General features: G+C 39.7%; 1 protein-coding gene across 3 annotated transcripts in view; it reads left to right on the top strand.

Annotated features, from left to right (window-relative positions):
- Positions 1–26,555, top strand: part of HIBCH (3-hydroxyisobutyryl-CoA hydrolase) — a 107,927-nt gene that overhangs the window by 36,466 nt on the left and 44,906 nt on the right. For all 3 annotated transcript variants that reach the window (XM_043487855.1, XM_043487853.1, XM_043487854.1), the window contains one exon: positions 6,979–7,031. In XM_043487855.1, coding sequence (XP_043343790.1) covers positions 6,979–7,031 — 53 coding nt within the window. The remainder of the gene's footprint in view (positions 1–6,978; positions 7,032–26,555) is intronic.

Below are 26,555 nucleotides of genomic sequence, written 5' to 3'. Positions count from 1 at the left end.
AGTCTTTGGCTGTAGCTTCCACACAGCTATTAACTTTGAGTTTCTTGTATGTTTCTGGCACTTGGAGATTTTCCTTGTTTGGCTTTGAACTTGGATATACATTGAAAAAAATTTTTTTCTAGAATTTCAGTGTCTTTAAAGTAGCAGTGGGGAAAGGGGGCTGTTTTCCAATTTAACTAAATGAGCCACTTTTAGTGGAGAGCTCTCATTTCTTTAATAATCTGTAAAATTATACCGATCAGATTCACTTAGAATGTTTTATTCATTCTAAAAATTCCTGCCAGTGCTGTCCAACAGTACTTCCTGCAGTGATGAAGATATTCTGCTTCTGTGCCGTGTAATATGGCCACTGCTAGTCACACGTGACTAACAAGCACTTGGAATGGGGATACTTGTGATCAATAAGCCTAAATTTACCTTCATTTAATTGTAATTAATTTAACTACAATTGGCTGTTGGCTGGTATATTAGTGCAGTTCTATACTAAATAAAAGAGGGGAGAAAACCTCTAGTTTGAAAAGAGTTTGGTAAAATATTAATATACAAGAGAAAGCCTTGCAGATGTAATTTCTGTACATTATAATGACCTATCTTAATCATTAAGGAATTTGACAAATTTTGGCCTTGTGTCTTGCATCAGTTAGCTTTTAATACTTTATAACTAAAATATATGCATCTGTAGCTGAAATGGTGTATTTGTATGTATCTCCACCCCAATCAATAGAGACATTAGTTTCCATTGTTTCTAGGGAATTATAGTTAAAAATTGAGGGCTATGGACATGCTTGTTTATGTGAAGTTAGAATTGTAGTTTGGTGGCTCATTTGGTAGGTTGGGAATATTTACAGAATTGCTAGATGGATCAAAACTGAAGTTTAATATTGGTCTTTGGTAAGGAAGTTAGATTGGCAACAAGCTGCAGTAGAAGTACAGTGATGAATGTGTTTATGTTGTGGGTAACTCCCTCTCTCGGAGGAAGGAAAAACAAAAAAGGGAAAGGAGTGGAGTAACACTTTGCAGAATTTTTGAGCTGGAAGGAACTTCTGAGGCAAGTCTCATTTAATAGATGAGAAAACTTATCTATGTATCATATACATGATATACAAATGTATGATAGGCATGTATACATATAGCTTATGTGTGTATATTTGTATACAAATGTGTACACATATGGAAATGCTAGTATATAAGTTTAAGTGAGACATCACCTTGCCAACAAAGGCCCGTATAGTCAAAGCTGTGGTTTTTCCAGTAGTCATGTACGGATGTGAGAGCTGGATCATAAAGAAGGCTGAGAGCTGAATTGATGCTTTCGAACTATGGTGCTGGAAGACTCATGAGAGTCCCTTGGACAGGAGGAGATCAAACCAGTCCATCCTAAAGGAAGTGAACCCTGAAAAATTGGAAGGACTGATGTTGAAGCTGAAGCTCCAATACTTAGGCCACCTGATGTGAAGAGCCAACTCACTGGAGAAGACCCTGATTCTGGGAAAGATTGAGAGAAGGAGAAGAGGGTGGCAGAGGAAGAGATGGTTCATTTCAGTCACTCAGTCGTGTCTGACTCTTTGTGACCCCATGGACTGCAACTTGCCAGGCTTCCCTGTCCATTACCAACTCCCAGAGTTTGCTCAAACTCATGTCCATTGAGTAGGTGATGCCATCCAACCATCTCATCCTCTGTCGTCCCCTTCTCCTCCTGCCTTCCATCTTACCCAGTGTCAGGGTCTTTTCAAATAGTCGGTTCTTTGCATCAGGTGGCCAAAGTATTGGAGCTTCAGCATCAGTCCTTCCAATGAATATTCAGGACTGATTTCCTTTAGGATTGACTGGTTGGATCTCCTTGCAGTCCAAGGGACTGTCAGTAGTCTTCTCTAACACCACAGTTCAAAAGCATCAATTCTTCAGTGTTCAGCTTTCTTTGGGGTCCAACTCTCACATCCATACCTGACTACTGGAAAACTATAGCTTTGACTAGACAGACCTTTGTCAGCAAAGTAATATCTCTACTTTTTAGTATGCTGTCTAGGTTGGTCATAGCTTTTCTTCCAAGAACCAAGCATCTTTTAATTTCATGGATGTAGTTACATATGCAGTAATTTTGGAGCCACCAAAATAAAGTCTATCATTGTTTCCATTGTTTCCCCATCTGTTTGCCATGAAGTGATAGGACCGGATGCTGTGATCTTCGTTTTTTGGATGCTGAGTTTTAAGCCAGCTTTTTCACTCTCCTCTTTCACTTTCATCAAAAGGCTCTTTAGTTCCTTTTTACTTTCTGCCATAAGGGTGGTGTCATCTGCATATCTGAGGTTATTGATATTTCTCCTGGCATCTTGATTCCAGCTTGTGCTTCATCCAGCCCAGCATTTCATATGATGTTCTCTGCATATAAGTTAAATAAGCAGGGTGACAATATACAGACTTAACATACTCCTTAACCAATTTGGAACCAGTCCATTTTTCCATGTCCAGTTCTAACTGTTGCTTCTTGACCTGCATACAGATTTCTCAGGAGACAGGTCAGGTGATTTGGTATTCCCATCTTTTGAAGAATTTTCCAGTTTGTTGTGATCCACACAGTCAAAGGCTCGAGCTTTGTCAATGAGGCAGAAGTAGATGTTTTTATGGAACTCTCTTGCTTTTTCGATGATCCAGCAGATGTTGACAATTTGATCTCTGGTTCCTCTGCCTTTTCTAAATCCAGCTTGAATATCTGGAAGTTCTTAGTTCACGTACTGTCTCAGCTTAGCTTGGAGAATTTTGAGCATTATTTTGCTAGCGTATGAGATGAGTGCAACTGAGTGCTAGTTTGAACATTCTTTGGCATTGCCTTTCTTTGGGATTGGAATGAAAACTGACCTTTTCCCGTCCTGTGGCCACTGCTGAGTTTTCCAAATTTTCTGGCATATTGAGTGTACCACTTTAACAGCATCATCTTTTAGGACTTGAAATAACTCAGCTGAAATTCCATCACTTCCACTAGCTTTGTTCATAGTGATGCTTCCTAAGGCCCACTTGACCTCGCACTCCAGGATGTCTGGCTCTAGGTGATACCATCATGGTTATCTGGGTCATGAAGATCTTTTTTGTATAGTTCTGTGTATTCTTGCCACCTCTTCTTAATATCTTCTGCTTCTGTTTGCTCCATACTCTTTCTGTCTTTTACTATGCCTGTCTTTGTGTGAAACGTTCCCTTGGTATCTGTAATTTTCTTGAAGAGATCTCTAGTCTTTCCCATTCTGTTGTTTTCCTCTATTTCTATGCATTGATCGAGGAAGGCTTTCTTATCTCTCCTTGCTATTCTTTGAAACTCTGCATTCAAATGGGTATATCTTTCCTTTTCTCCTTTGCCTTTTGCTTCTCTTCTCTTCTTAGCTATTTGTAAGGCCTCCTCAGACAACCATTTTGCCTTTTTGCACTTCTCTTTCTTGGGGATGGTTTTGACCACAGCCTCCTGTACAATGTCATGAACCTTTCTCCATAGTTCTTCAGGCACTGTCTATCCGATCTAATCCCTTGAGTCTATTTGTCACTTCCACTGTGTAATCATAAGGGATTTGATTTAGGTCATACCTATATATACCATTGAATGGCCTAGTGGTTTTCCCTACTTTCTTCAATTTAAATCTGAATGTTGCAATAAGGAGTTTATGATCTGAGCCACAGTCAGCTCCCAGTCTTGTTTTTGCTGACTGTGTAGAGCTTCTTCATCTTGGCTGCAAAGAATATAATCAATCTGATTTCGCTATTGACCATCTGGTGATGTCCATATGTAGAGCTGTTGTTGTGTATGGAAGAGGCTGTTTGCTATGATCAATGCGTTCTCTTGGCAAAACTCTGTTAACCTTTGCCCTGCTTCATTTTGTACTCCGAGGCCAAACTTGCCTGTTGCTCCAGGTATCTCTTGACTGCCTGCTTTTGCATTCCAGTTCCCTATGATGAATAGGACATCTTTTTTTTGGTGTTAGTTCTTGAAGGTCTTGTAGGTCTTCATATAACTGTTCAGCTTCAGCTTCTTCAGCGTTAGTGGTTGGGGCATAGATTTGGATTACTGTGATATTGAATGGTTTGGCTTGGAAACAAACAGATCATTCTGTCATTTTTGAGATTGTACCCAAGCACTAAATTTTGGTCTCTTTTGTTGACTGTGAGGGCTACTCCATATCTTTTAAGGGATTCTTGTCCACAGTTCATCTTCCAGTGTCATATTTTTACCTTTTCATACTGTTTTTGGGGTTCTTAAGGCAAGAAGACTGAAGTGGTTTGCCATTCCCTTCTTCAGTGGACCACATTTTGTCACTGGAGAGATGGTTATATAACAGCATTAATGTCCATGAGTTTGAGCAAACTGGGAGACAGTGAAGGACAGGGAAGTCTGGCATGCTGCAGTTCATGGGGTTGCTAGAGTTGGACACGACTTAGCGACTGAACAACAACAACAGTAAGGATTTAATACCAACATATATATTGAATATTGTTGAACTGCCAGTTAATGACAAAGCAGAGGCTAAAATCTGGGTCTTCTCACTCTCAGTCCATGCTTTTTTTTCTCAGTCCATGCTTCTCTTTATATCCAGATGCTTCTTTAGATGCATAAAAAACAAATGATGTTCAATACAGCTGTGTTAGATAACACATGACTTTATGTGTTAGATAACACATGACTTATGACAGTACAGTGGAAGTGAGAGATAGATTTAAGGGACTAGATCTGATGGACAGAGTGGCTGATGAGCTATGGATGGAGGTTCGTGACATTGCACAGGAGACAGGGATCAAGACCATCCCCATGGAAAAGAAATGCAAAAAGGCAAAGTAGTTGTCTGAGGAGGCCTTACAAATAGCTGTGAAAAGAAGAGGAGCGAAAAGCAAAGGAGAAAAGGAAAGATATTCCCATTTGAATGCAGAGTTCCAAAGAACAGCAAGGGTAGATAAGAAGGCCTTCCTCAGTGGTCAATGCAAAGAAATAGAGGAAAACAACAGAATGGGAAAGACTAGAGATCTCTTCAAGAAAATTAGAGATACCAAGGGAACATTTCATGCAAAGATGGGCACAATAAAGGACAGAAATGGTATGGACATAACCGAAGCAGAAGATATTAAGAAGAGGTGGCAAGAATACACAGAAGAACTGTACAAAAAAGATTTTCACAACCCAGATAATCACTCACCTAGAAGCAGACATCCTCGAATGTGAAGTCAAGTGGGCCTTAGAAAGCATCACAATGAACAAAGCTAGTGGAGGTGATGGAATTCCAGTTGAGCTATTTTAAATCCTGAAAGATGATGCTGTGAAAGTGCTGCACTCAATATGCCAGCAAATTTGGAAGACTCAGCAGTGGCCACAGAACCGGAAAAGGTCAATTTTCATTCCAATCCCAAAGAAAGGCAATTCCAAAGAATGCTCAAACTACCACCCAGTTGTACTCATCTCACATGCTAGTAAAGTAATGCTCAAAATTCTCCAAGCCAGGCTTCAGGAACACATGAACCATGAACTTCCAGATGTTCAAGCTGGTTTTAGAAAAGGCAGAGGAACCAGAAACCAAATTGCCAACATCTGCTGGATCATCGAAAAAGCAAGAGAGTTCCAGAAAAATATCTATTTCTTCTTTATTGACTATGCCAAAGCCTTCGACTGTGTGGATCACAACAAACTGTGGAAAATTCTTCAAGAGATGGGAATACCAGACCACCTGACCTGCCTCTTGAGAAACCTGTATGCAGGTCAGCAAGCAACAGTTAGAACTGGACATGGAACAGACTGGTTCCAAATAGGAAAAGGAGTACGTCAAGGCTGTATATTGTCACCCTGCTTATTTAGCTTTTTTGCAGAGTACATCATGAGAAACGCTGGGCTGGATGAAGCACAAGCGAATCAAGATTGCCGGGAGAAATATCAATAACCTCAGATATGCAGATGACACCACCCTTATGGCAGAAAGTGAAGAGGACCTAAAAAGCCTCTTGATGAAAGTGAAAGGGGAGAGTGACAAAGTTGGCTTAAAGCTCAACATTCAGAAAACTAAAATCATGGCATCCAGTCCCATCACTTCATGGGAAATAGATGGGGAAACATTGGAAACAGTGTCATACGTTATTTTTTTGGGCTCCAAAATCACTGCAAATGGGGATTGCAGCCATGAAATTAAAAGATGCTTACTCCTTGGAAGGAAAGTTATGACCAACCTAGATAGCATATTAAAAAGCAGAGACATTACTTTGCCAACAAAGGTCCATCTAGTCAAGGCTATGGTTTTTCCAGTAGTCATGTATGGATGTGAGAGTTGAGCTGTGAAGAAAGCTGAGCACCGAAAAATTGATGCTTTTGAACTGTCGTGTTGGGGAAGACTCTTGAGAGTCCCTTCGACTGCAGTGAGATCCAACCAGTCCATCCTGAAGGAGATCAGTCCTGGGTGTTCATTGGAAGGACTGATGCTGAAGCTGAAACTCCAATACTTTGGCCACCTCATGCGATGCGAAGAGCTGACTCATTGGAAAAGACCCTGATGCTGGGAGGGATTGGGGGCAGGAGGAGAAGGGGACGACAGAGGATAAGATGGCTGGATGGCATGACCTACTCAATTGACATGAATTTGAGTAAACTCCGGGAGTTGGTGATGGACAGGGAGGCCTGGCATGCTGCGATTCACGGAGTCGCAAAGAGTTGGACACGACTGAGCGACTGAACTGAACTGAACTGTGTTAGATATACATTCATGACTTATAAGGGAAACATTGTTTTTCTCAATAGCTGAATTATATGGGCTTTCATTTGTTTCAAATTGAGGTATTGAGTTATTTAATAACAATGAATAGCTGATTAGGATCGTATATGAATATGTGTTTTAAAAAATATGTTTGTATTATAAGCTTTGTATTTAGTCTACTTGATATTTCACAGTTTATGTAACATGTGATTTTTGGAAAAATCAAATGTATTTTAAACATTGTAACTAATTACAACTCCATTTCTTTTAGATTCTTGCCAGAAACCGTATATTGCACTTATTCATGGAATTACAATGGGTGGGGTAAGTAGCCTGCTCACTCTCATCATTGTTATGTGAGTGGTATTCAAAAAAAGTTGATTGTTAAGCAGAAGTGAGATGATGAATGTAATACAATAGAACTTGTTGAAACAAAATCATATTTGGAGACTTGCAGGTTTGGGATGTAATATTTGCTTCATTCAGAAGACTATGTTATATGCTATTTCTGCTTCTTAAATTAGTAAGTTTTTTTAGTTGACAGATGGGCTTCCCTGATAGCTCATTTGGTAAAGAATCTACCTGCAGTTCAGGAGACCCCAGTTTGATTCCTGGGTGAGGAAGATCCAGTGGAGAATGGGATAGGTTACCCTCTCCAGTATTCTTGCGCTTCCCCTGTGACTCAGCTGGTAAAGAATTCACCTGCAGTGCAGGAGACCTGGGTTCGATCCCTGGTTTGGGAAGATCCCTTGGAGAAGGGAAAGGCTACCCACTCCAGAATCTGGCCTAGAGAATTCCATGGACTATATAGTCCATGGGTCGCAAAGAGTGGGACACGACTGAGTAACTTTCACTTCGCTTTAGCTGACAAAAATGACTGAGTCTTTTTTCTTATGTAGAGCCCTTTTTCTGCTTACAAGTGAACTGATTGCTTTCAACAGTTTCATGAAAGAAATTGGAATGTTGAGGTTTTTTTAGACTCTATAGGATGTAGTTACCTAGATTATATCTACTGCACAAAATCTCACCTTAGTGAAAGTGTTTGGATACTTTATAGTGAAATGAAGTCACTCAGTCGTGTCCGACTCTGTGACCCTATGGACTGTGGCCTACCAGGCTTCTCCGTCCATGGGATTTTCCGGACAAGAGTACTGGAGTGAGTTGCCATTTCCTTCTCCAGGGGATCTTCCTGACCCAGGAATCGAATCCGGGTCTCCTGCATTGCAGGCAGACGCTTTAAGGTCTGAGCCACCAGAGAAGAAAGTACATTTCTGTCAATTGACACACCTTTTAATAACACAGATGCAAAATAAATAAGTCTTAGATGTCACTTTCCTTGAATAGCTTTATAAGGAGTTGGAGAAGACATGAAATAATTACAGAAGAACTGTTCAAATGTATGACACTGACAAAGACGAACTTTTAAAGTGAGAAGTCACACTGGGTCTTTATGGCAGGAAAAGAGGGTTTAAGAAGGTAGGAAGCTGGAGGGTGAAATTTCAGTGTTTGAACTTGTTAAGTGTTTCAAAGGTTTTGTCATTGGGAAAAGTCTCCCTTCTAGGAAAACCACACACTAGATGAGGTCTCTTGGGCATTTGGAATTGCTCAGATTTTTAAAAAATTTATTTTATTGAAGTATAGTTGATTTATACTGTGTTAATTTCTGCTGTACAACAGAGTGATTTAGTTATACACATATGTACATTCTTTTTCATATTCTTTTTCATTACGGTTTATCGTAGGATGTTGAGTATAGTTCCTGTACCATACAGTGGAACCTTTTTGTGTATCCATTCTGTATGTAATAGTTTGCATCTGCTAGTCACAAACTCCCTATACACTGGAATTGCTTAGATTCTGTACATGATTTTGGAAAAGGGCTTCCATTAGCGCATGTGGTTAGAAACAGGATCAAGGGCAATCTACATCTTTGTTAGTGGCAGGTATTAAGCCTGAGTTGATTGTGCCTTTTTTTGCCAATGAAATGTTACCATGGGAAAAATGAGAAGTCTCTGAAAAAATTCTGCAGAACAAGGGGAAGGAGCATAATTGGAAGCACTGAAGAAAGAGCCCCCTGTGAATGTGAAATGAACTAGGAAAAAATGAAAACAAACAAAAAAACCATTGGGCATACTTAATAATGTGTAAATGATGTGGCTCCAATAAAACAGGAAAGATAGTCTGTAAGGAGACAACAGGCTCGGATGAAAGGGCAGCAGGTTACACAGGGGAACAGGTCACATAAGGAAGGCTGACTGGAAACTAAAACACAATAGCAGAACCTGCCATTCCACTTTGAAGGCCATAGATTAGGAGTTGAATTTAATATTACAGATATAAAGCTGTGTCTGTGGAGGACAAACTTGACAAGCTCTCACCAAGAAAGGACAAGGATAAGAATGATGAGACCAAATATTTTAAGGTAATGAATATGAAAGAAAGATATTGGGAACCCAACAAAGAAATAACTATTCAGTGGGAAGTAAATCACACAAATGATCATACATAATTAAAGATTACTTTCTTTTATTTAATTAAAAACAACAACAAAACCCTCTCAAACCTAAGATATGTACAATCAAAGGAGAATCAGCTTTTCAGGTTAAAAAAAACCTGTGAAAAGAGATCCACACCTAGATAAAAACTCAGGTAAGGTTTTTTGAATTGTATACTTTAGGAAACAATGCAGGTGTTCAGGCCAAGCGCTGCTGCTCATGCATGGGTGTTTAGTGGATATACGTTATGTATTGGGTTGGCCAAAAAGTTTGTTCAGTTTTTCCCATATGATGTTATGGAAAAGCCCAAATGAAAATTTTGGCCAACCGTATACAAAGGAGCGTAAATCATTCTGGTTTTAGACTTTCTTGCACCAAGTGCCAGAAGTCAGTAGACAGAAAGTTGTGAAATAAAGTCATTGAGACCCAAGAATTTTCTACCCAACCAAATTATCATTTAGTATAAAAGAAAAATTCTCAGAAATGAAAGGAAAATGTATTGCTAACATACCACTGTTGAAAATATTATCAGAAAATATGTGGTCTAGGTGACTGAGAGACTGCTCAAATTGAATAACACAAGGCTAGTTTTTATAAGAAAGGATTGGTGAACTGCCCTTTTTCTGCTATCAGTGGACAGAACTACTTCTTTTCATAGGAACCTGAGAAAAATTATTGTCTTGGCATACCACATGTAAATGAATTCACCATGCCTTTTGGCCTCAGTGACATGTATAGATTGCTAGAGTGTTTGCATACATTCCTAGGTAACAGCCGAGAATACTCCATTTATTTGCAAAAAGAAGACTGCAGTAAAACAGACCAAAATTACGTTGTCTTGAATAGAGGGAGTAAGCGGGGATGGTACTTCTTCCTACGGGTCTTTGTTTTCTGTATTTACTTTGAGAAGTATGAATGCCTTTCAAAATGAAAATTTACTTTATATCCGCTATTCTTAACCAGAAAACCACCATATAATTAAATTTTACTGCCCTGAGGTAAGATTGTCAAGGCCTTAACCCTGTACCAACAATATCAGTAGCATAGAATTTCTTAAAATGCAAATTCTTTTTTTTTTCTTCTGTGTAGCATAAGGGACCTTAACTCCTCAACCAGGATTGAACCTGTGCCTCCTGCATTGGAAGCATGGAATGTTAACCACTGGACCCCAGGGAAGCCCCAAAATACAAATTCTTGAGGTCTACCCCCCAAGTCAAACTCCAAGGGTGGAGCCCAGCAGTATGTGTCTTTATAAACCATCTAAGTGATTCTGAGTCATGTTAAGTGGGAACTAGTACCCAAGCCATCTATGTAGTGACTTAACTTCCCTCCTTCTAGCTTCCCAGGTGGTGCTAGTGTTTAAAGAATCTGCCTGCCAATGCAGGAGACACAAGAGATGTGGGTTTGATCCCTGGGTCAGGAAGATTCCCTGAAGTAGGAAATGGCAACCCTCTCCAGTTGCCTGGAAAATTCCATGGACAGAGGAGCCTGGCAGGCTATGGTCCATGGGGCAACAGAGTCAGTCATGACTGAGTGACTTAGCACAAACAACTGCATTCCTATTTCTGCCTTATAATTCTAGAATGGTTCTAGTTTTATACTGTCCTTGGGAAAATTGAGAAAATAGGTCATTTGTAGTGATCTGTGGTTCAGATGAGGAACCCCTCAAAGGGACTGAGAATCCCCAGGGAATCTGACTTTGAAGGACAGCAGGATTTGATGACAGAACTTCCACAGGACTAGGGAAACAGAGGCTCTTTGAAGGCAAAAACAAAATCTTGTGCCCACCAGGACCCAGGGGAAAGGAGCAGTGACTCCACAAGGGACTGAGCCAGACCTGCCTGTCACTGTTGAGGGCCTGCTTCAGAGGCATGGGTTGGAAGTGGCCTGCTGCAGGGACGGGGCACTGGCAGCCACAGTCCTGGGTGGCATGTGTTGGCCCAAGTCCTTTTTGAGGTCACCAGTAGCCCTGCCGTGGAGCCTGTAGACTCTAGGACTGTATTGCCTCAGGCCAAACAACTAACAGGGAGGGAGCACAGCCCAATTCCTCAGCAGGCGATTGGATTAAAGATTTACTGAGCATGGCCCTGCCCACCAGAGCAAGACCCAGTTTTCCCCACAGCCAGTTCCTCCCAACAGGAAGCTGGCACAAGCCTCTTATTCTCATCCATCAGAGGGCAGGACAGAAGAAGCAAGAGCTATAATCCCATAGTCTCAAGAATAAAAACCACAATCACAGAAAACTAACCAAAATGAGCACATACATCACAACTGTGTGTAACTCAGTGAAGCTATAAGCCATACTATGCACTCAAGACGGATGGGTCATGGTGAAGAGTTCTGACAAAATGTGGTCCACTGAAGAAGTGACTGGCAAACTGCTTCAGTATTCTTCTTGAGAACCCAATGAGCAGTATGAAGAGACAAAAAGATACGACACTGAAAGGTGAACCTCCCCAGATCAGTAGGTGTCCAATATGCTGCTGGGGAGGAGCACAGAAATAGCTCCAGAAAGAATGAAGAGGCTGAGCCAAAGCAGGTACGATGCCCAGTTGTGGATGTGTCTAGTGGTGAAAGTCAAGTCTGATGCTCTAAAGAACAATATTGCATAGGAACCTGGAATGTTAGGTCCATGAATCAAGGTAAATTGGATGTGGTCAAGCAGGAGATGGCAAGAGTGAACATCGACATCCAAACATGGGGGATCGGAGTGCAAAAGTATAAAGTCAGAAGATACCTGGAGTAACAGGCAAGTTTGGCCTTGGAGTACAAAATGAAGCAGGGCAAAGGCTGACAGAGTTTTGCTAAGAGATTGCACTGGTCATAGCAAACATCCTCTTACAAAAACACAAGAGACAACTCTACACATAGATGTCAGCAGGTGGTCAATACAGAAATCAGATTTATTATATTCTTTGCAGCCAAGATGGAGAAGCTCTATACAGTCAGCGAAAACAAGACTGGGAGCTGATTGTGGCTCAGCTCATGAGCTTTTTATCACAAAATTCAAGCTTAAATTGAAGATGGTAGGGAAAACCATTAGACGATTCAGGTATGACCTAAATCAAATCCGTTATAATTATACAGTGTAGGGGACAGATAGATTCAGGGGATTAAATCTGGTAAACAGAGTGCCTGAAGAACTACGGACGAAGGTTCATAGCATTGTACAAGAAGTGGTGATCAAAACCATCCCCAGGAAAAAAGAAATGCAGGAAGGCAAAGTGGTTGTCTGAGGAGGACTTACAAATAGCTGAGAAGAGAAGTGAGACAAAGGAGAAAGGGAAAGGTAAACCCAACTGAATGCAGAGTTCCAGAGAATAACAAGAAGAGATAAGAAAGGAACAATGAGCAGAAATAAAGGAAAACAGTAGAATGAAAAAGACTAGAGATCTCTTCAACAAAATTGGAGATACCAAAGGAACGTTTCATGCAAAAGATGAGCATGATGAAGGACTGAAATGGCAAGGAAATGGCAAGGACCTAACAGAAGCAGAAGAGACTAAGAAGAGGTGGCAAAAATACACAGAAGAACTGTACGAAAGGGTCTTAATGACCTGGATAACCACAGTGATCTGGTCCCTCACTTAAAGCCAGATATCCTGGAGTGTGAAATCAAGTGGGCCTTAGGAAGCATTACTACAAACAAAGCTAGAGGAGATGATGGAATTCCAGCTGAGCTCTTTGAAATCTTAAACGATGATGCTGTTAAAGTGCTGTACCAAATATTCCAGCAAATTTGGAAAACTCAGCAGTGGTCACAGGACTGGAAAAGGTCAGTTTTCAGTCCAGTCCCAAAGAATGTTCAAACTACTGTACAACTGGACTCACTTCACATGCTAGCAAGGAGATGCTCAAAATCCTTCAAGCTCGGCTTCAATAGTACGTGAACCAAGAACATCCACATGTACAAACTGGATTTAGAAAAGGCAGAGGAACTAGAGATGAAATTGTCAACATCTACTGGATTATAGAAAAAGCAAGGGAATTCCAAAAAAACATCTACTTCTGTTTCACTGACTAAGCTAAAGCCTTTGACTGTGTGCTGCTGCTAAGTCACTTCAGTCGTGTCTGACGTGTGTGACCCTGTAGACTGCAGCCCACCAGGCTCCCCCATCCCTGGGATTCTCCAGGCAAGAACACTGGAGTGGGTTGCCATTTCCTTCTCCAATGCGCGAACGTGAAAAGTGAAAGTGAAGTCGCTCAGTCATGTCCGACTCTTAGCGACCCCATGGACTGCAGCCCACCAGACTCCTCCATCCATGGGATTTTCCAGGCAAGAGTACTGGAGTGGGGTGCCATTGCCTCCTCCGTTTGACTGTTTAGATCACAACAAATTGTGGAAAATTCTTCAAGAGATGGGAATACCAGACCACGTTACCTGTCTCTGAGAAGTCTGTATGCAGGTCAAGAAGCAACAGAACCAGATGTGGAATAACAGACTGGTTCAAAACTGGGAAAGGAGAAGGTCAAGGCTGTATATTGTCACCCTGCTTATTTAACTTATATGCAGAGTATACATCATGTGAAATGCTGGGCAGGATGAATCACAAGCTGGAATCAAGATTGTGGGGAGAAATATCAATAACCTCAGATATGCAGATGATACCACCGTAATGGCAGAAGGTGAAGAGGAAGTAAAGAGCCTCCTGATGAAGGTGAAAAATGAGAGTGAAAAAACTTGCTTAAAACTCAACATTCAAAAAACAAAGATCATGACAACCAGTCCTATTACTTCATGGCAAATAGATGGGTGAAAAGTGGAAACAGTGACAGTTTTGATTTTCTTGGGCTCCAAAATCACTGCAGACCGTGACTGCAGCCATAAAATTAAAAAATGCTTGCTCCTTGGAAGAGAAGGTATAACAAGCCTAGACAGCATATTAAAAAGCAGAGATATCACTTTGCCAACAAAGGTCTATATAGTCAAAGTTATGGTTTTTCCAGTAGTCATATGTAGAGGTGAGAGCTGGACCATAAAGAAGGCCAAGTGCCCAAGAACTGATGCTTTCAAACTGGTGCTGGAGAAGTTTCTTGAAAATTCTTTGGATAGCAAGGAGATCAAACTAGTCAATCCTAAAGGAAATCAACTCTGAATATTCATTGGAAGGACTGATGCTGAAACTCCAATGCTTGGGCTACCTGATGTGAAGAGCCCACTCACAGGAAAAGACCCTGATGCTGGGAAAGACTGAAGACAGGAGGATAAGGGGATGACAGAGGATGAGATGGCTGGATGGCATTACCAACTCAGTGGACATGAGTTTTGAGCAAACTCTGGGGGATGGTGAAGGACAAGGAAGCCTGGCGTGCTGCTATCCTTGGGTTCACAGAGTTGGACATAACTTAGCAGCTGAACAACGGCAACATATTGTCAGCCCTGCCCCTTTAAAACAGACTAACAAAAACATGTCTTTTCTTCCATTTGGTCTGCCAACTGCAGTACCCCATATGTACTCTACATATAATTCATCCTTAAAGACTGAAGTTCTACCCTATCTTTTTAAAGTCTTAAATACCACTATGGTTTGATGTGATTTCTTTCTTCATTGACTTGGTGCATTCAAACTTTACTGCAAATATGGCATTTATTCTTGTTGTCAGTTATTATGAAATGTGCTTAAGTATGTTAGATGGTTTATAAAGGCAACAACTACTTTTTAACATTTCCATAGCAACTAGTGAATACACAGTAAATATTTAACAAATTATTTATTGAAAATTCTACTTTAGATAGTAAACATCTTGTAGCCTTTGAAAGAGTAAAATCTACAGACTGGACATGAAGCAGTTCTTCTTAAAATGGGATTTTGTATGTATCTTGGTTTTGAAAGCTAACTGTTATATTTTTTCACATTTCAAATAATGTCAGATTATTTAATCTTTGATTTTGGTTGAAAATAATAATACACACAGAGCTAAAATCACGCCAAGGAAATAAAGTAGATATGAAAAGTTGCATTGAAAGGGCATTATGTTATTCTTAACATGGCAGTGTTCTCAAAATAAAATTACATAAGAAGACCTCCAGCCAGGTCACACTTTGGACCTTTCCTGTAACTCTGGCTTGTGGGGGTCTTTACGCTGGCACTAAATGGCTTACTAACATTAGACATCAATGTTTGTATACCCTGAGAAATATGAAACTGAAATCCTTGCTCTGTGGTCCACTTTTCCATCAGAGTTAGTGATAAAAGGTCATGGGCACCGTGCTGCCTGACTTGAATGGAGAACAAAACGCGTGTGCAGTGTTCTCAGTCTGTTGTTCTAGTCTCTACGTCTTTCTGAGGGTCTTTCTGGCTAGCTAACTCATGAGATGGAATCTGAAAGCTTGTTGAGGACTCTTGTTTTTCTGTTGTTCCTTCTGGCTATGCTTTTTCTTGAAGGCTAACTTTTCATGTCTCATTTACAAACATTGCTTAACCTAAGACTCAGTGAACTTTTAACTTTTGAAAATGTAACCCCCTGGATCTGTGGCTCTCAACTTTGGCTGCTTTTTAGAATCACCTGAGAGACTTTCAGAAATCCCAGTGTCCTGGCTTTACTTACCTCCCAGAACCATTAATCAGATATTGGAGCAGGTCTGAGGCATTTTTAAAGCTCTCTGGGAATTCCAACGTGAAACATAAGGTAATGAACTGCTGATCTACTAGTGATTTCTAACTAGTAGTTCAGTGTTAGCTGTGGACTTTTTTCAAAATTCCCCGAAGACAGTGGTTCTTACAAGTTTCCGCTGTTGCTGTTTAGTTGCTCAGTGGTGTCTAACTCTTTTGCAACCCCATGCACTGTAGCCCATCGGGCTCCTCTGTCCGTAGGAATTTCCAGGCAAGAATACTGGAGTGAATTGCCATTTCCTTCTCTAGGGGATCTTCTCAACCCATGGTTCGAACCCATATCTCTTGCATTGGCAGGCAGATTCTTCTTTTTTTTTTCATATTTACTTATTTTTGACTGGAGGATAATTGCTTTACAATATTCTTTTGGTTTCTGCCATATATCAACATGAATCAGTCCTGGATATATATATATCTCCTCCTTCTTGAACCTCTCTCCCATGTTCTGCCCCATCCCCCACCCCCCCCCCCCAGGTTGTCACAGAGAACCAGATTTGAGCCCCCTGCATTATATAGCAGTTTCCACTGACTATCTAATTTTACATATGGCAGTGTGTATGTTTCAGTGCTACTCTTTCAGATCATCCCACCCCCTCCTTCCCCTTCTGTGGCCACAGGTTTGTTCTCTATGTCTGTGTCTCTATTTCTGCCCTGCACACAGGCTCATCAATACCATCTTTCTAGATTTGCATTCCCACCAACAATACAAGAGTGTTCATCTTCCTCCTCACCCTCTCCAGCGTTTATTGTTGGTTTTTTGACTATGGCTATTCTGACTGTGTGAGGTGATACTTTATTGTAGTTTGATTTGCATTTCTCTAATAATGAGCGATGTTGAGCATCTTTTCATGAGTTTATTAGCCATCTGTATGTCTTCTTTGGAGAAATGTCTGTTTAGGTCTTCTGGCAGGTGGATTCTTTACCACTTGAATCAAAATCCAAGGACCTGTTAAAAGGTAGATTTCCCATTCCGAATTCCAGTTTAGTCAGTTTGAAGGGTGGCCTAAGAATTTGCATTTCTAGAAGTCCCGGCTGCGCTGCTGCTGGCGGCAGTGAGCGCACCTCACTTTTGGAACTGCTGCCTAAAAGTGTTGAGAGCACATAGTTTTTATGCAAAAGGCCTTTTTATTTTCAGAATTTTTGGTAGAATTTTAGTATTATATGTAGTTGTTTTATGGATATGTTTTAAATCCTAATACAAAAGTATGAGAATAAGATAGGGCAAATGTAGCTTAGAAAAAAGGTAGCCAAATAGTTTTGTCTCTGTCTTTATCTTGATTCTGATCAATAAATTGTTTCCTATAAGAATGAATTATAAGAAAACTTGAACAGTCCAAAAGATGGCACCATAGAGCTTGATTTTTATTTTTTTCTTTTTACTATAGATTTAATTTCAATAAGGAAAATGACAGTTTTACAGTCTCTTAATGTTTACCATGAAGAGTAGAGGGGATGCATTATGCAGAGGGGATGACTATATCCTATTACGTTTCAGCTTTCAGAAATTCAAATTTTTATTTGATATTTTGATATGCTGTAAAATAAAATGTTTCTGAGTGGTTTTCCACTTGGTTAATCAAAACTATCTAAGATTATCTTTACAATGTTTCTGAAATATACCAAATTATTCTGATAGCAATTTGAAAGAATAATTTATTCTGTTTCCAGGAAGAAAGAATTTTAAGTTCCTTTACCTTTTATTTTAAACATCTAAAGTCATATTTTCTTAAGTTAATATATAACAGGAAGGCAAACTTGCTTTAAAATTAAAATTAATTTTAAGTATATATAGAAGAGAAAAAAACCCGTTTTTATTTTGTATATGTAGTACTAACCCCATTTCCTTCCCAGCTGAATTGAATTTAAAGAACTTTTGATTCTTTCCTTTCTTTGTCCCTCCCTCTCTCCCTTCCTCCCTTTTCTCTTTCCACCAATGCATTTTACCCTGGAAACAAAATTAGTTCCCCTAACTCAAAATATGTATACAATATGGTATTGCTTTTGTGTTTCTCAAAGTGTCCTGAAGATGCTGCCAGCAAAAGGGTTTGTGATCAATATAAATGGAAAATTAAGGTTTCAAGGCATACTTTAGAAGGGGGGGTGTATTCTAATGAATAGAGAAGAAGTAGGAACTGGATTGAAAGCGCTGAGCATATACAATCTCTGAAAGACTTTTTGGGCCACAAACCAGATGCACAGAAAACTGACTAGTGCTCAGTTAGATGGGATCTGCTGAATCAGATTAAGTTTAGCCACTGATTAATGTCACTGAGACATGTTCTTGTAAAAAGAATTAATAGTCTCACAGATTGAATTAGCTTGATGTACTGCAAAGATCTGTAAGACGTAAGACATCTTTGTTCTGTTTTATTTATTTTTTCTTGCATTACTTTTTTTTAAAATAGATTTATTTATTTTAATTGGAGGTTAATTACTTTACAATATTGTAGTGGTTTTTGCCATACATTGACCTGAGTCAGCCACGGGTGTACATGTGTTCCCCATCCTGCACCCCCCTCCCACCTCCCTCCCCATCCCATCCCTCAGGGTCATCCCAGTGCACCAGCCCCGAACACCCTGTCTCATGCATTGAACCTGGACTGGCGATCCATTTCATATATGATAATATACATGATTCAATGCCATTCTCCCAAACCATCCCACCCTCGCCCTCTCCCACAGAGTCCAAAAGACTGGTTTTAAAGGATACTTTGTTTTGCTGCTGTTAGTGACGATTTGAATAGATGACATTTTAAGAAACCATTTTTTATTATGATGAAATGCTAGATTTTTCATACAACGGCATTTAGTTACTTAATAGAATCTGAGCAGTTATGAAAGAAGAGATGGAATAGTTTCATTAACTATGTTTTTTGTTTCTTATCTGTTTTTGGTTGCTCTGGGTCTTCCTTGGCTTTGTGCGGCTTCTCTAGTTGTGGTGAATGAGGGCTGCTCTTCATTGCAGCGCACGGGCCTCCCACTGTGGTGGCTTCCCTTGTTGAGCAAGGTTCTAGGCGCGCGGGCTTCAGGAGCTGTGGCACACGGGCTCGGTAGCGGTGGCTGCAGAGCTCCTTCTAGAGGGCTGGCTCAGTAGTTGTGGCGCTCAGGCTTAGCTGTCTGTGACGTGTGAAGTCTTCCTAGACCAGGCACTGAGCCTGTGTCCCCTGCATTGGCAGGCAGATTCTTACCCACTGTGCCACCGGGAAAGTCTGTTTTTTTTGTTTTCATTTTTTAATTTATTTCAGTTGGAGGCTAATTACTTTACAATATTGTGGTGGTTTTTGCCATACTTTGACATGAATCAGCCACAGGTGTACATGTGTCCCCTGTCCCAAACCCCCCCTCCCCCTCCCTCCCCCTCCCTCGCACTCCCTCCCCCTTCCTCCCCCTCCCTCGCCCTTCCCTCCCCCTCCCATCCCTCTGGGTTGTCCCAGTGTACACCAGTTTTGAGTGCTGTTTCATGCATCAAACCTGGACTGGTGATCTATTTCACATATGATAATATACATGTTTCAATGCTATTCTGTCAAATCATACCACCCTCGCCCTCTCCCATAGAGTCCAAAAGTCTGTTCTTTATATCTGTGTCTCTTTTGCTGTCTCATGTATAGGGTCATTGTTATCTTTCTAAATTCCATATATATTGTGTTAATATACTATATTGTTGTTTTTCCTTCTGACTTACTTCACTCTGTATAATAGGCTCCAGTTTCATCCACCTCATTAGAACTGATTCAAATGCATTCTTTTTAATAGCTGAGTAATATTCCATTGTGTATACACACCATAGCTTTCTTATCCGTTCGTCTGTCAGTGGATATCTAGGTTGCTTCCATGTCCTGGCTATTGTAAACAGTGGTGCAATGAACATTGGGGTGCACGTGTCTCTTTCAGATCTGGTTTCCTCGGTGTGTATGCCCAGCAGTGGGATTGCTGGGTCATATGGCAGTTCTATTTCCAGTTTTTTAAGGAATCTCCACACTGTTCTCCATAGTGGCTGTACTAGTTTGCATTCCCACCAACAGTGCAAGAGGGTTCCTTTTTCTCCATACTCTCTCCACCATTTATTGTTTGAGAACTTTTTGATAGCAGCCATTTTGACCAGTGTGAGATGTTACCTCATTGTGGTTTTGATTTGCATTTCTCTGATAATAAGTGATGTTGAGCATCTTTTCATGTGTTTGTTAGCCATCCGTATGTCTTCTTTATTAACTATGTTAAAGAAGATTTTTAAAGAAGCTTTTAACTTTGGTACACCTCTCCCCCCATGCCATTTAAATCTCTTAATTAAAAAACATTATTATAATACTCTTTAATGTGTGTACGTTGTAGTAGGATGAGAACAGTGAGACTTTCTTGGGCCATGCCAGTTTTAAATGAGAAACCAGCCAAGAAGCTTTCTTTTTTTTTTGCCAAGAAGCTTTCAAAAGATTAGATATTATTAAGTCATTAGTAATGACTTAATAATGACAGCCTGGAAAACATTCTAAATTTACATTTTAGCCATTTCAGTTGCTCATGCTTGAGACTTTCATTGTGAAGGCTGTCATCCACCAACCAAAGAATGTTCTTTTTCATGCAATAAAGATAGAAAGGGCTATGCATAGAAAATTGATCGTGTATTTGCTCTTGCACACCATTCATTAGTGATGTTTTGTTTGAAGACTAATTGAGAGGCCTAGCCGTGTTACAAAAAAAGAGTTTAGAATGGCCAGCCTTCCTCCAGTGAAATAAAAATCATAATAATTCTTGCAACTAGAATGAGGTGTAATTGATAGGTAAATTACAACTAAAGTATGTAACTCGATGATATATAAATACATTGTGAAAAGATTATATTATGAAAGGATCCTCTGATCTTATTCATCTTATAACTTTTGTCTTTTTCGGTTGTGTCTTTTATTTTTTTTTTTTCGGTTGTGTCTTTTAAACAGTGTCTTCATATTTTCCCCACCGCCGAGTCCTGGCAACCTCAATTCAAGGCTCTGAGTATATGAATCATACTTTTTGTTGTAGTTGTTCCACAAAATAAGTGATATTATCCGGTATTTGCCTTTCTCCTCTGGCTTATTTCACTTATCATAACACCCTCCAGGTTCATCTGTATTATTGCAAATGGCAGGATTTCCTTTTTTAAGATCAAATGATATTCCATATTTTATATATATATGTAATTTATACTATAAGTATATTACATAATTACTATATGTAATATGTTATATATTCTTATTATATATATGTGTGAATACACACACACACCACATTTTCTTTATCCATTTATCTATGGACAGGCACATAGGTTGTTTCATGTCTTGACTATAGTGAATAATGCTGCAGTGAACCTGGGAGTACAGATAACTCTTCAAGACAATGACTTCATTTTCTTTAGATATATACCCAGAAGTGGAATTTCTAGATAATATGGTTCAGTTCAGTTCAGTTCAGTCGCTCAGTCGTGTCTGACTCTTTGCAACCCCATGAACCACAGCACGCCAGGCCTCCCTGTCCATCACCAACTCCCGGAGTCCACCCTGCTTTTAATTTCTTGAAGAACCTCCATACTAGGAGGCTGTACCATTTTTCATTCCCACCAACAGTACAAGGGTTCCCTTTTCTCCACATACTTGCTAGCATTTATCATTTGTCTCTTTGATGATAGACATCCTAACAGATGTGAGGTGATACCTCATTGTCGTATTGACTTGCATTTCCTTGATATGTATTAACAGATGTTGAATACCTTTTCATGTACCTGTTGGCTATTTTATATACCTTCTTTGGAGTAATGTTCAGGTCTTGTGCCCACTTTTCAATTGGATTGTTTTTTTGCTATTGAGTTGTGTGAATTTTTTGTATACAGTTGCCCCTTGGTATCCACAGGGGATTGCTTCCAAGACAATGCCCCCTCCCCTCTGCTATGGATACTAAAATCTATGGATGCTCACTGATGTGTAGGTGGTTCAGTGGTAGAATTCTTGCTTGGCACATGGGAAGCTTGGGTTTGATTCCCAGTGCATGCAGCCTCAGTCCCCTTTGGGTTCTCTGATGGCTCAGATGGTAATGAATCTGCCTTCAGTGTAGGAGACCCAGTTTTGATCCCTGGGTTGGGAAGATCCCCTAGAGAAGGGAATAGAAACCCACTTCAGTATTCTTGTCTGGAGAATTCCATGGACAGAAGAGCCTGGTGGGCTACAGTCTGTGGGATCACAGAGAGTCACAACTGAGCGGCTAGTCCCTCACATAAATGGCATAGTATTTACATATAACCTATGCATATCTTCTCATAAACTTTAAATTATCTCTAGGTTACTTATGCCTAATATGATGTAAATGCTGTGTAAATATAATGTAAATAGTTGCTGTTGCACAGCAAAATTCAAATTTTGCTTTTTGAAATTTTTTCTTCCAAATATTTTCAGTTCAGCTGGTTGAATCTGCAGGTATGGAGAGTTAAGTGTATTCTGGATATTAACCCCTTATCAGTTATATGATATTTCTCCCATTTCAGATGGTAGATGATTTCAGGTCTCCATTCTAGTCTTTAATCCATTTTGAGCTGATTTTTGTGTATGGTGTGAGGGATTTAGTTTCATTTTTTCCCATGTGGATAGTTTCATTTTTTCCCATTCCAGTTTTCACAACACCATGTATTGAAGAAAGTGTCCTTTCCCCATTGTAGATTTTTGACTTTTTTGTTGAAAATTAATCAACCATATTGTGTGGCTTTATTAATATTTGTAGGCTCCCTTTCCCTTTTTTTTTTTTTTTTGTTTTGAGTGGGATTCCATTGATACCTGCATCTGTTTTTATGCCAATACCATAGTGTTTGGATGACTGTAGCTTTGTAATATGATTTGAAGTCAGAAAGTATCATCCTTCCAGCTTTTGTTTTTCTTTCTCAAGATTGCTTTGGCTGTTTGGGGTCTTTTTTGGTTTCATACAATTTTTAAGATTATTCTATTTCTGTGAAAAATGCCAATGGAATTTTAAGAGATATGTTGAATCTGTAGCTGCTTTGGGTATATGGACATCTAAACAATGTTAATTCTTTCAATTCATGAGCACAGAATATCTTTCCATAATATGTGTCTTCTTCAATTTCCTTCATCAGTGTCTTATACAGCATATAAGCTGTATATATATGTGTATATATATGTATATATATGCTTGTGCATATACAGCTCTTTCACCTCCTTGGTTAAATTTATTCTTAGGTATTTTTTTGTTTATGCAGTTGTAAATGGGATTGTTTTTTAGTTTCTTTTTCTGAAAGTTATTTGTGTACAGAAACACAACTGACTTTTGTGTATTGATTTTGTATTCTGCAACTTTATTGAATCTATTTACTAGTTTAAACAATTTTTTGGTGGCATCTTTAGGATTTCCTATATATAAGATCATGTCATCTTCAGAGATAGTTTTACTTCCTTTCTGCTTTAGATCCTTTTATTTCTTTTTCTTGACTAATTGCTTGGACTAGACTTTCTATGATGAATAAAAGTGGTGAGAGTGGGCATCCTTATTTTATTCCTGATCATTAGAGGAAAAGCTTTCAGCTTTTCACCATTGAGTATGATATTAGCTGTGGGCTTGTCATATATGGTCTTTATTATGTTGAGGTACATTTTGTCTATATTTTAACTTGTTGAGGGTTTTTATCATAAAAGAATGTTGAATTTTGTCAAATGCTTTTTCTGCATCTATTGAGATGATCATGTGATTTTTATCCTTCATTTTGTTAATGTTGTACATCATGTTGATTGCATATGTTGAACCATTCTTGCATCTCAGGAATAAATCCCACTTGATCATGATATATGGTTCTTTTATTGTTGAATTTGGTTTCCTGATATTTTGTTTTTCACATGTGTGTTCATCAGGAATATTGTTCTGTAATTTTCTTTTCTTATAGTGTTTCTGTCTAATCAGAATGATAGACATTTTTATTGCTAAGCCTGTTTGTGTAGATCAAGGTTACCTGATTTCAGACACATGAATCTGAGACAAATATGCATTGAACTCTGATTGTCCTTTATGGGTTTAGGGTGGAAGCAGTCAGTTGCAAGTATGATGGAACTAGACTTGAATGTGCAAGGATAAAGGATGATTAGTCAGAGGCTAAAGGAAGGTATTGCAGTGAAGTTGCCCTGGGAAGTTAAAAGAACTGTATTGATAGGTAAAGTTGTCTTATGGAGAAAACAGTAAAGTGTATTAAGAGAGGAAGAATAATCAGACAAGAAAGGATATGGGGAATTCCCTCGTGGTCCAGTGGTTCAGACTGGGTGCTTTCACTGCCAGGACCCGAGTTTGATCCCTACTCAGGGAACTAAGATCCCACAAGCTGTGTAGCATGGCCAAAAAAAGAGAAAAAAAGCCTCTTTAAAGAATGAAGATTGGTAACATGGCAGGATCTATGAAAGAAAGAGAGGAAATTTTCCTTGGATTTATAAGTCTTTAGAATAAATTGTACATTCATTTTCATTTGTGTTCACTAATGAAATTTCTTCAAAGAGGTGGAGATCTTTTTCTTGATAGAGATGGTTAGGTTCCTACTCTTCCCCCATAGGACTCTCTCTACTTGTATTTTGTTGTGCTTTTTTAGGAAAGAGTAAAGATTGCTTTTAGTTGCACAATTTCTCATAATAGATTTTTAGGGTTATCTCATTTCTCAGCAAGCCTTTTTCATAGGTAAGCATGGGGTTCTGTTTTTCAAGACATGATGGATTACCCTCTAACAAATGTATCTCCATCGTTTAACCCCATGTCACCCATTGTCTGTCTTATTAGATAGGGCCTTTTAGTCTGTTCTTTCCTCTACTCTTTTCACCTTGGCTTTTAGCCCAGACATATCTAGTACAGAATTGGGGAGTGCTTCCATTTACTAACCAGGAACTTCACTTTACTGCTTGCCCTCTGCTCAATCCCTATCCTCATTTTTAGGTATTGATTTCTGGGAAGTAGGACTTTTAACTTTCCAAGAGTGTGGGTATTCTTGGCAACTTTCGTAGACTTGCAGATTCTCAGATCTACAGAGAATTCTTTTCCTTTTTCCTTGGCCATTTCCTGTGGTCCTAATGGTCAGGATTTTGGTTCATTTCCTTTTTAACTGTGGAAGTGTTAGTCACTCAGTTGTGTCCAACTCTTTGCGACACCGTGGACTGTAGCCTGCCAGGACCCTCTGTCCATGGGATTCTCCAGGCAAGAATACTGGAGTGAGTTGCCATTCCCTTTGTCCAGGGGATCTTCCTGACCCAGGGATCGAACCCTGTTCTCCCGCATTGAGGGCAGGTTCTTTACCGCCTGAGCCACCAGGGAAGCATGCTAGGTTCTTGGTCACGTGGCAGGCACCTTCCCTCTGTGCCATTCTCATCCTGCCTCTGTTTTACCCTCACTGTGCTGAGTGGGATGATTTGTGGTCTAGAGGGCTTTGTGCCTTATTGATGCATCAGATTATTTCCCAGAGAAGAAAGGGGCAGGGGAGCTCCACTTGCCCATAAAATGAGCTCATTCTTCTAAGATATATGGACACAGGAGATTTAAGACTAACTAGAGGTGCATTATGACTTTAGCCATAACATGGGGATGCTCTCAGCTGTTTCAACAACTAGCAAGAGTTACTGGATGTACTGGTTAGGCTTTGGGGATAAGATAGTGAGCAGGATAAATCTGTTTTCTTTCCTTATGGAGCTATGTGTCTTGTGAGGTGGGTATAAGGTGGTCTGGAAATATATGAGTACCAGCCTTAACTGTGTATGTATGTGCAAGCACTTTAGTAATGGGGATGGTGTAGGGAAAGGATACTGGAGGAAGCTTTATTTAAGCTGAGACTTAAAGAAAAATCAACCAGGAACAAACAAGTTGGGATAGTGGAGAAATGTGATATAGTTGATGCAGGTGCATTAAGAGGTTGATGGAGTACAGAAGATAGTGTGTGAGAAGACAATATTAATGGTATATATGAAGCTGAGAAAATTCATGTTTGAGAAAAGTTAAATGTGCCTAGATTTGAGATTGTGAAGGAGAAAGTGGTTCAGTTCTTTGGTTAGAGAGGAAAGCAAGAATCCAGGTCAGTCCTCTTGTATAAAATATATTAAGTTGTTTATCCTGATATCAAAAGATAGAGCCATTTTTAAGTGCTTTTAGCCAGGGAAATGGCTTGAATGGTGAATTTAGACAGAACAGGTGTAGGGGGCATGGGTAGGATCAGATGTAAAGAGATTATTCAGGTAGCTATTGCAGGGATCCAGGTGAGTGATTGTGGTGTTGCACTAAGGTAGAGATAATGAAGGGGGAGAAAATTAGGTTTAAGGGAGATACTTAGGAGGAGACTTGTGGGATTCAGTGATGTATTGGGTGTGAGAGATAACGGGAAGAAAGAGGCAAGAATTAATCCCAGATTTTTAGACTGGGCAGTGAGATGAACAATGGACTGTTTAAGATTTGGAAGAAAGTATGGCTGGGGAGTGGGTTGGAGAGAGAGTGAAGGGAGATGAATTTAATTTGGGCCTTGTTAGGTGTGAAATGGCTGTGGGTTTATCCATGTGGGAGAATGTCTGAACAACAGTGTTTCATCAGTTCTGCAGGTCCAGAGCTCAGGGTGAAATGCCTGTGGGTTTATCCATGTGGGAGAATGTCTGAACAACAGTGTTTCATCAGTTCTGCAGGTCCAGAGCTCAGGGTGAAATGCCTGTGGGTTTATCCATGTGGGAGAATGTCTGAACAACAGTGTTTCATCAGTT

This window comes from Cervus canadensis, chromosome 15 (genome assembly GCF_019320065.1).
Source record: "Cervus canadensis isolate Bull #8, Minnesota chromosome 15, ASM1932006v1, whole genome shotgun sequence".
NCBI lineage: Eukaryota > Metazoa > Chordata > Mammalia > Artiodactyla > Cervidae > Cervus > Cervus canadensis.
The sequence above is the reverse complement of the archived record's forward strand: the minus strand, read 5'-3'. Positions and strand labels throughout refer to the sequence as shown.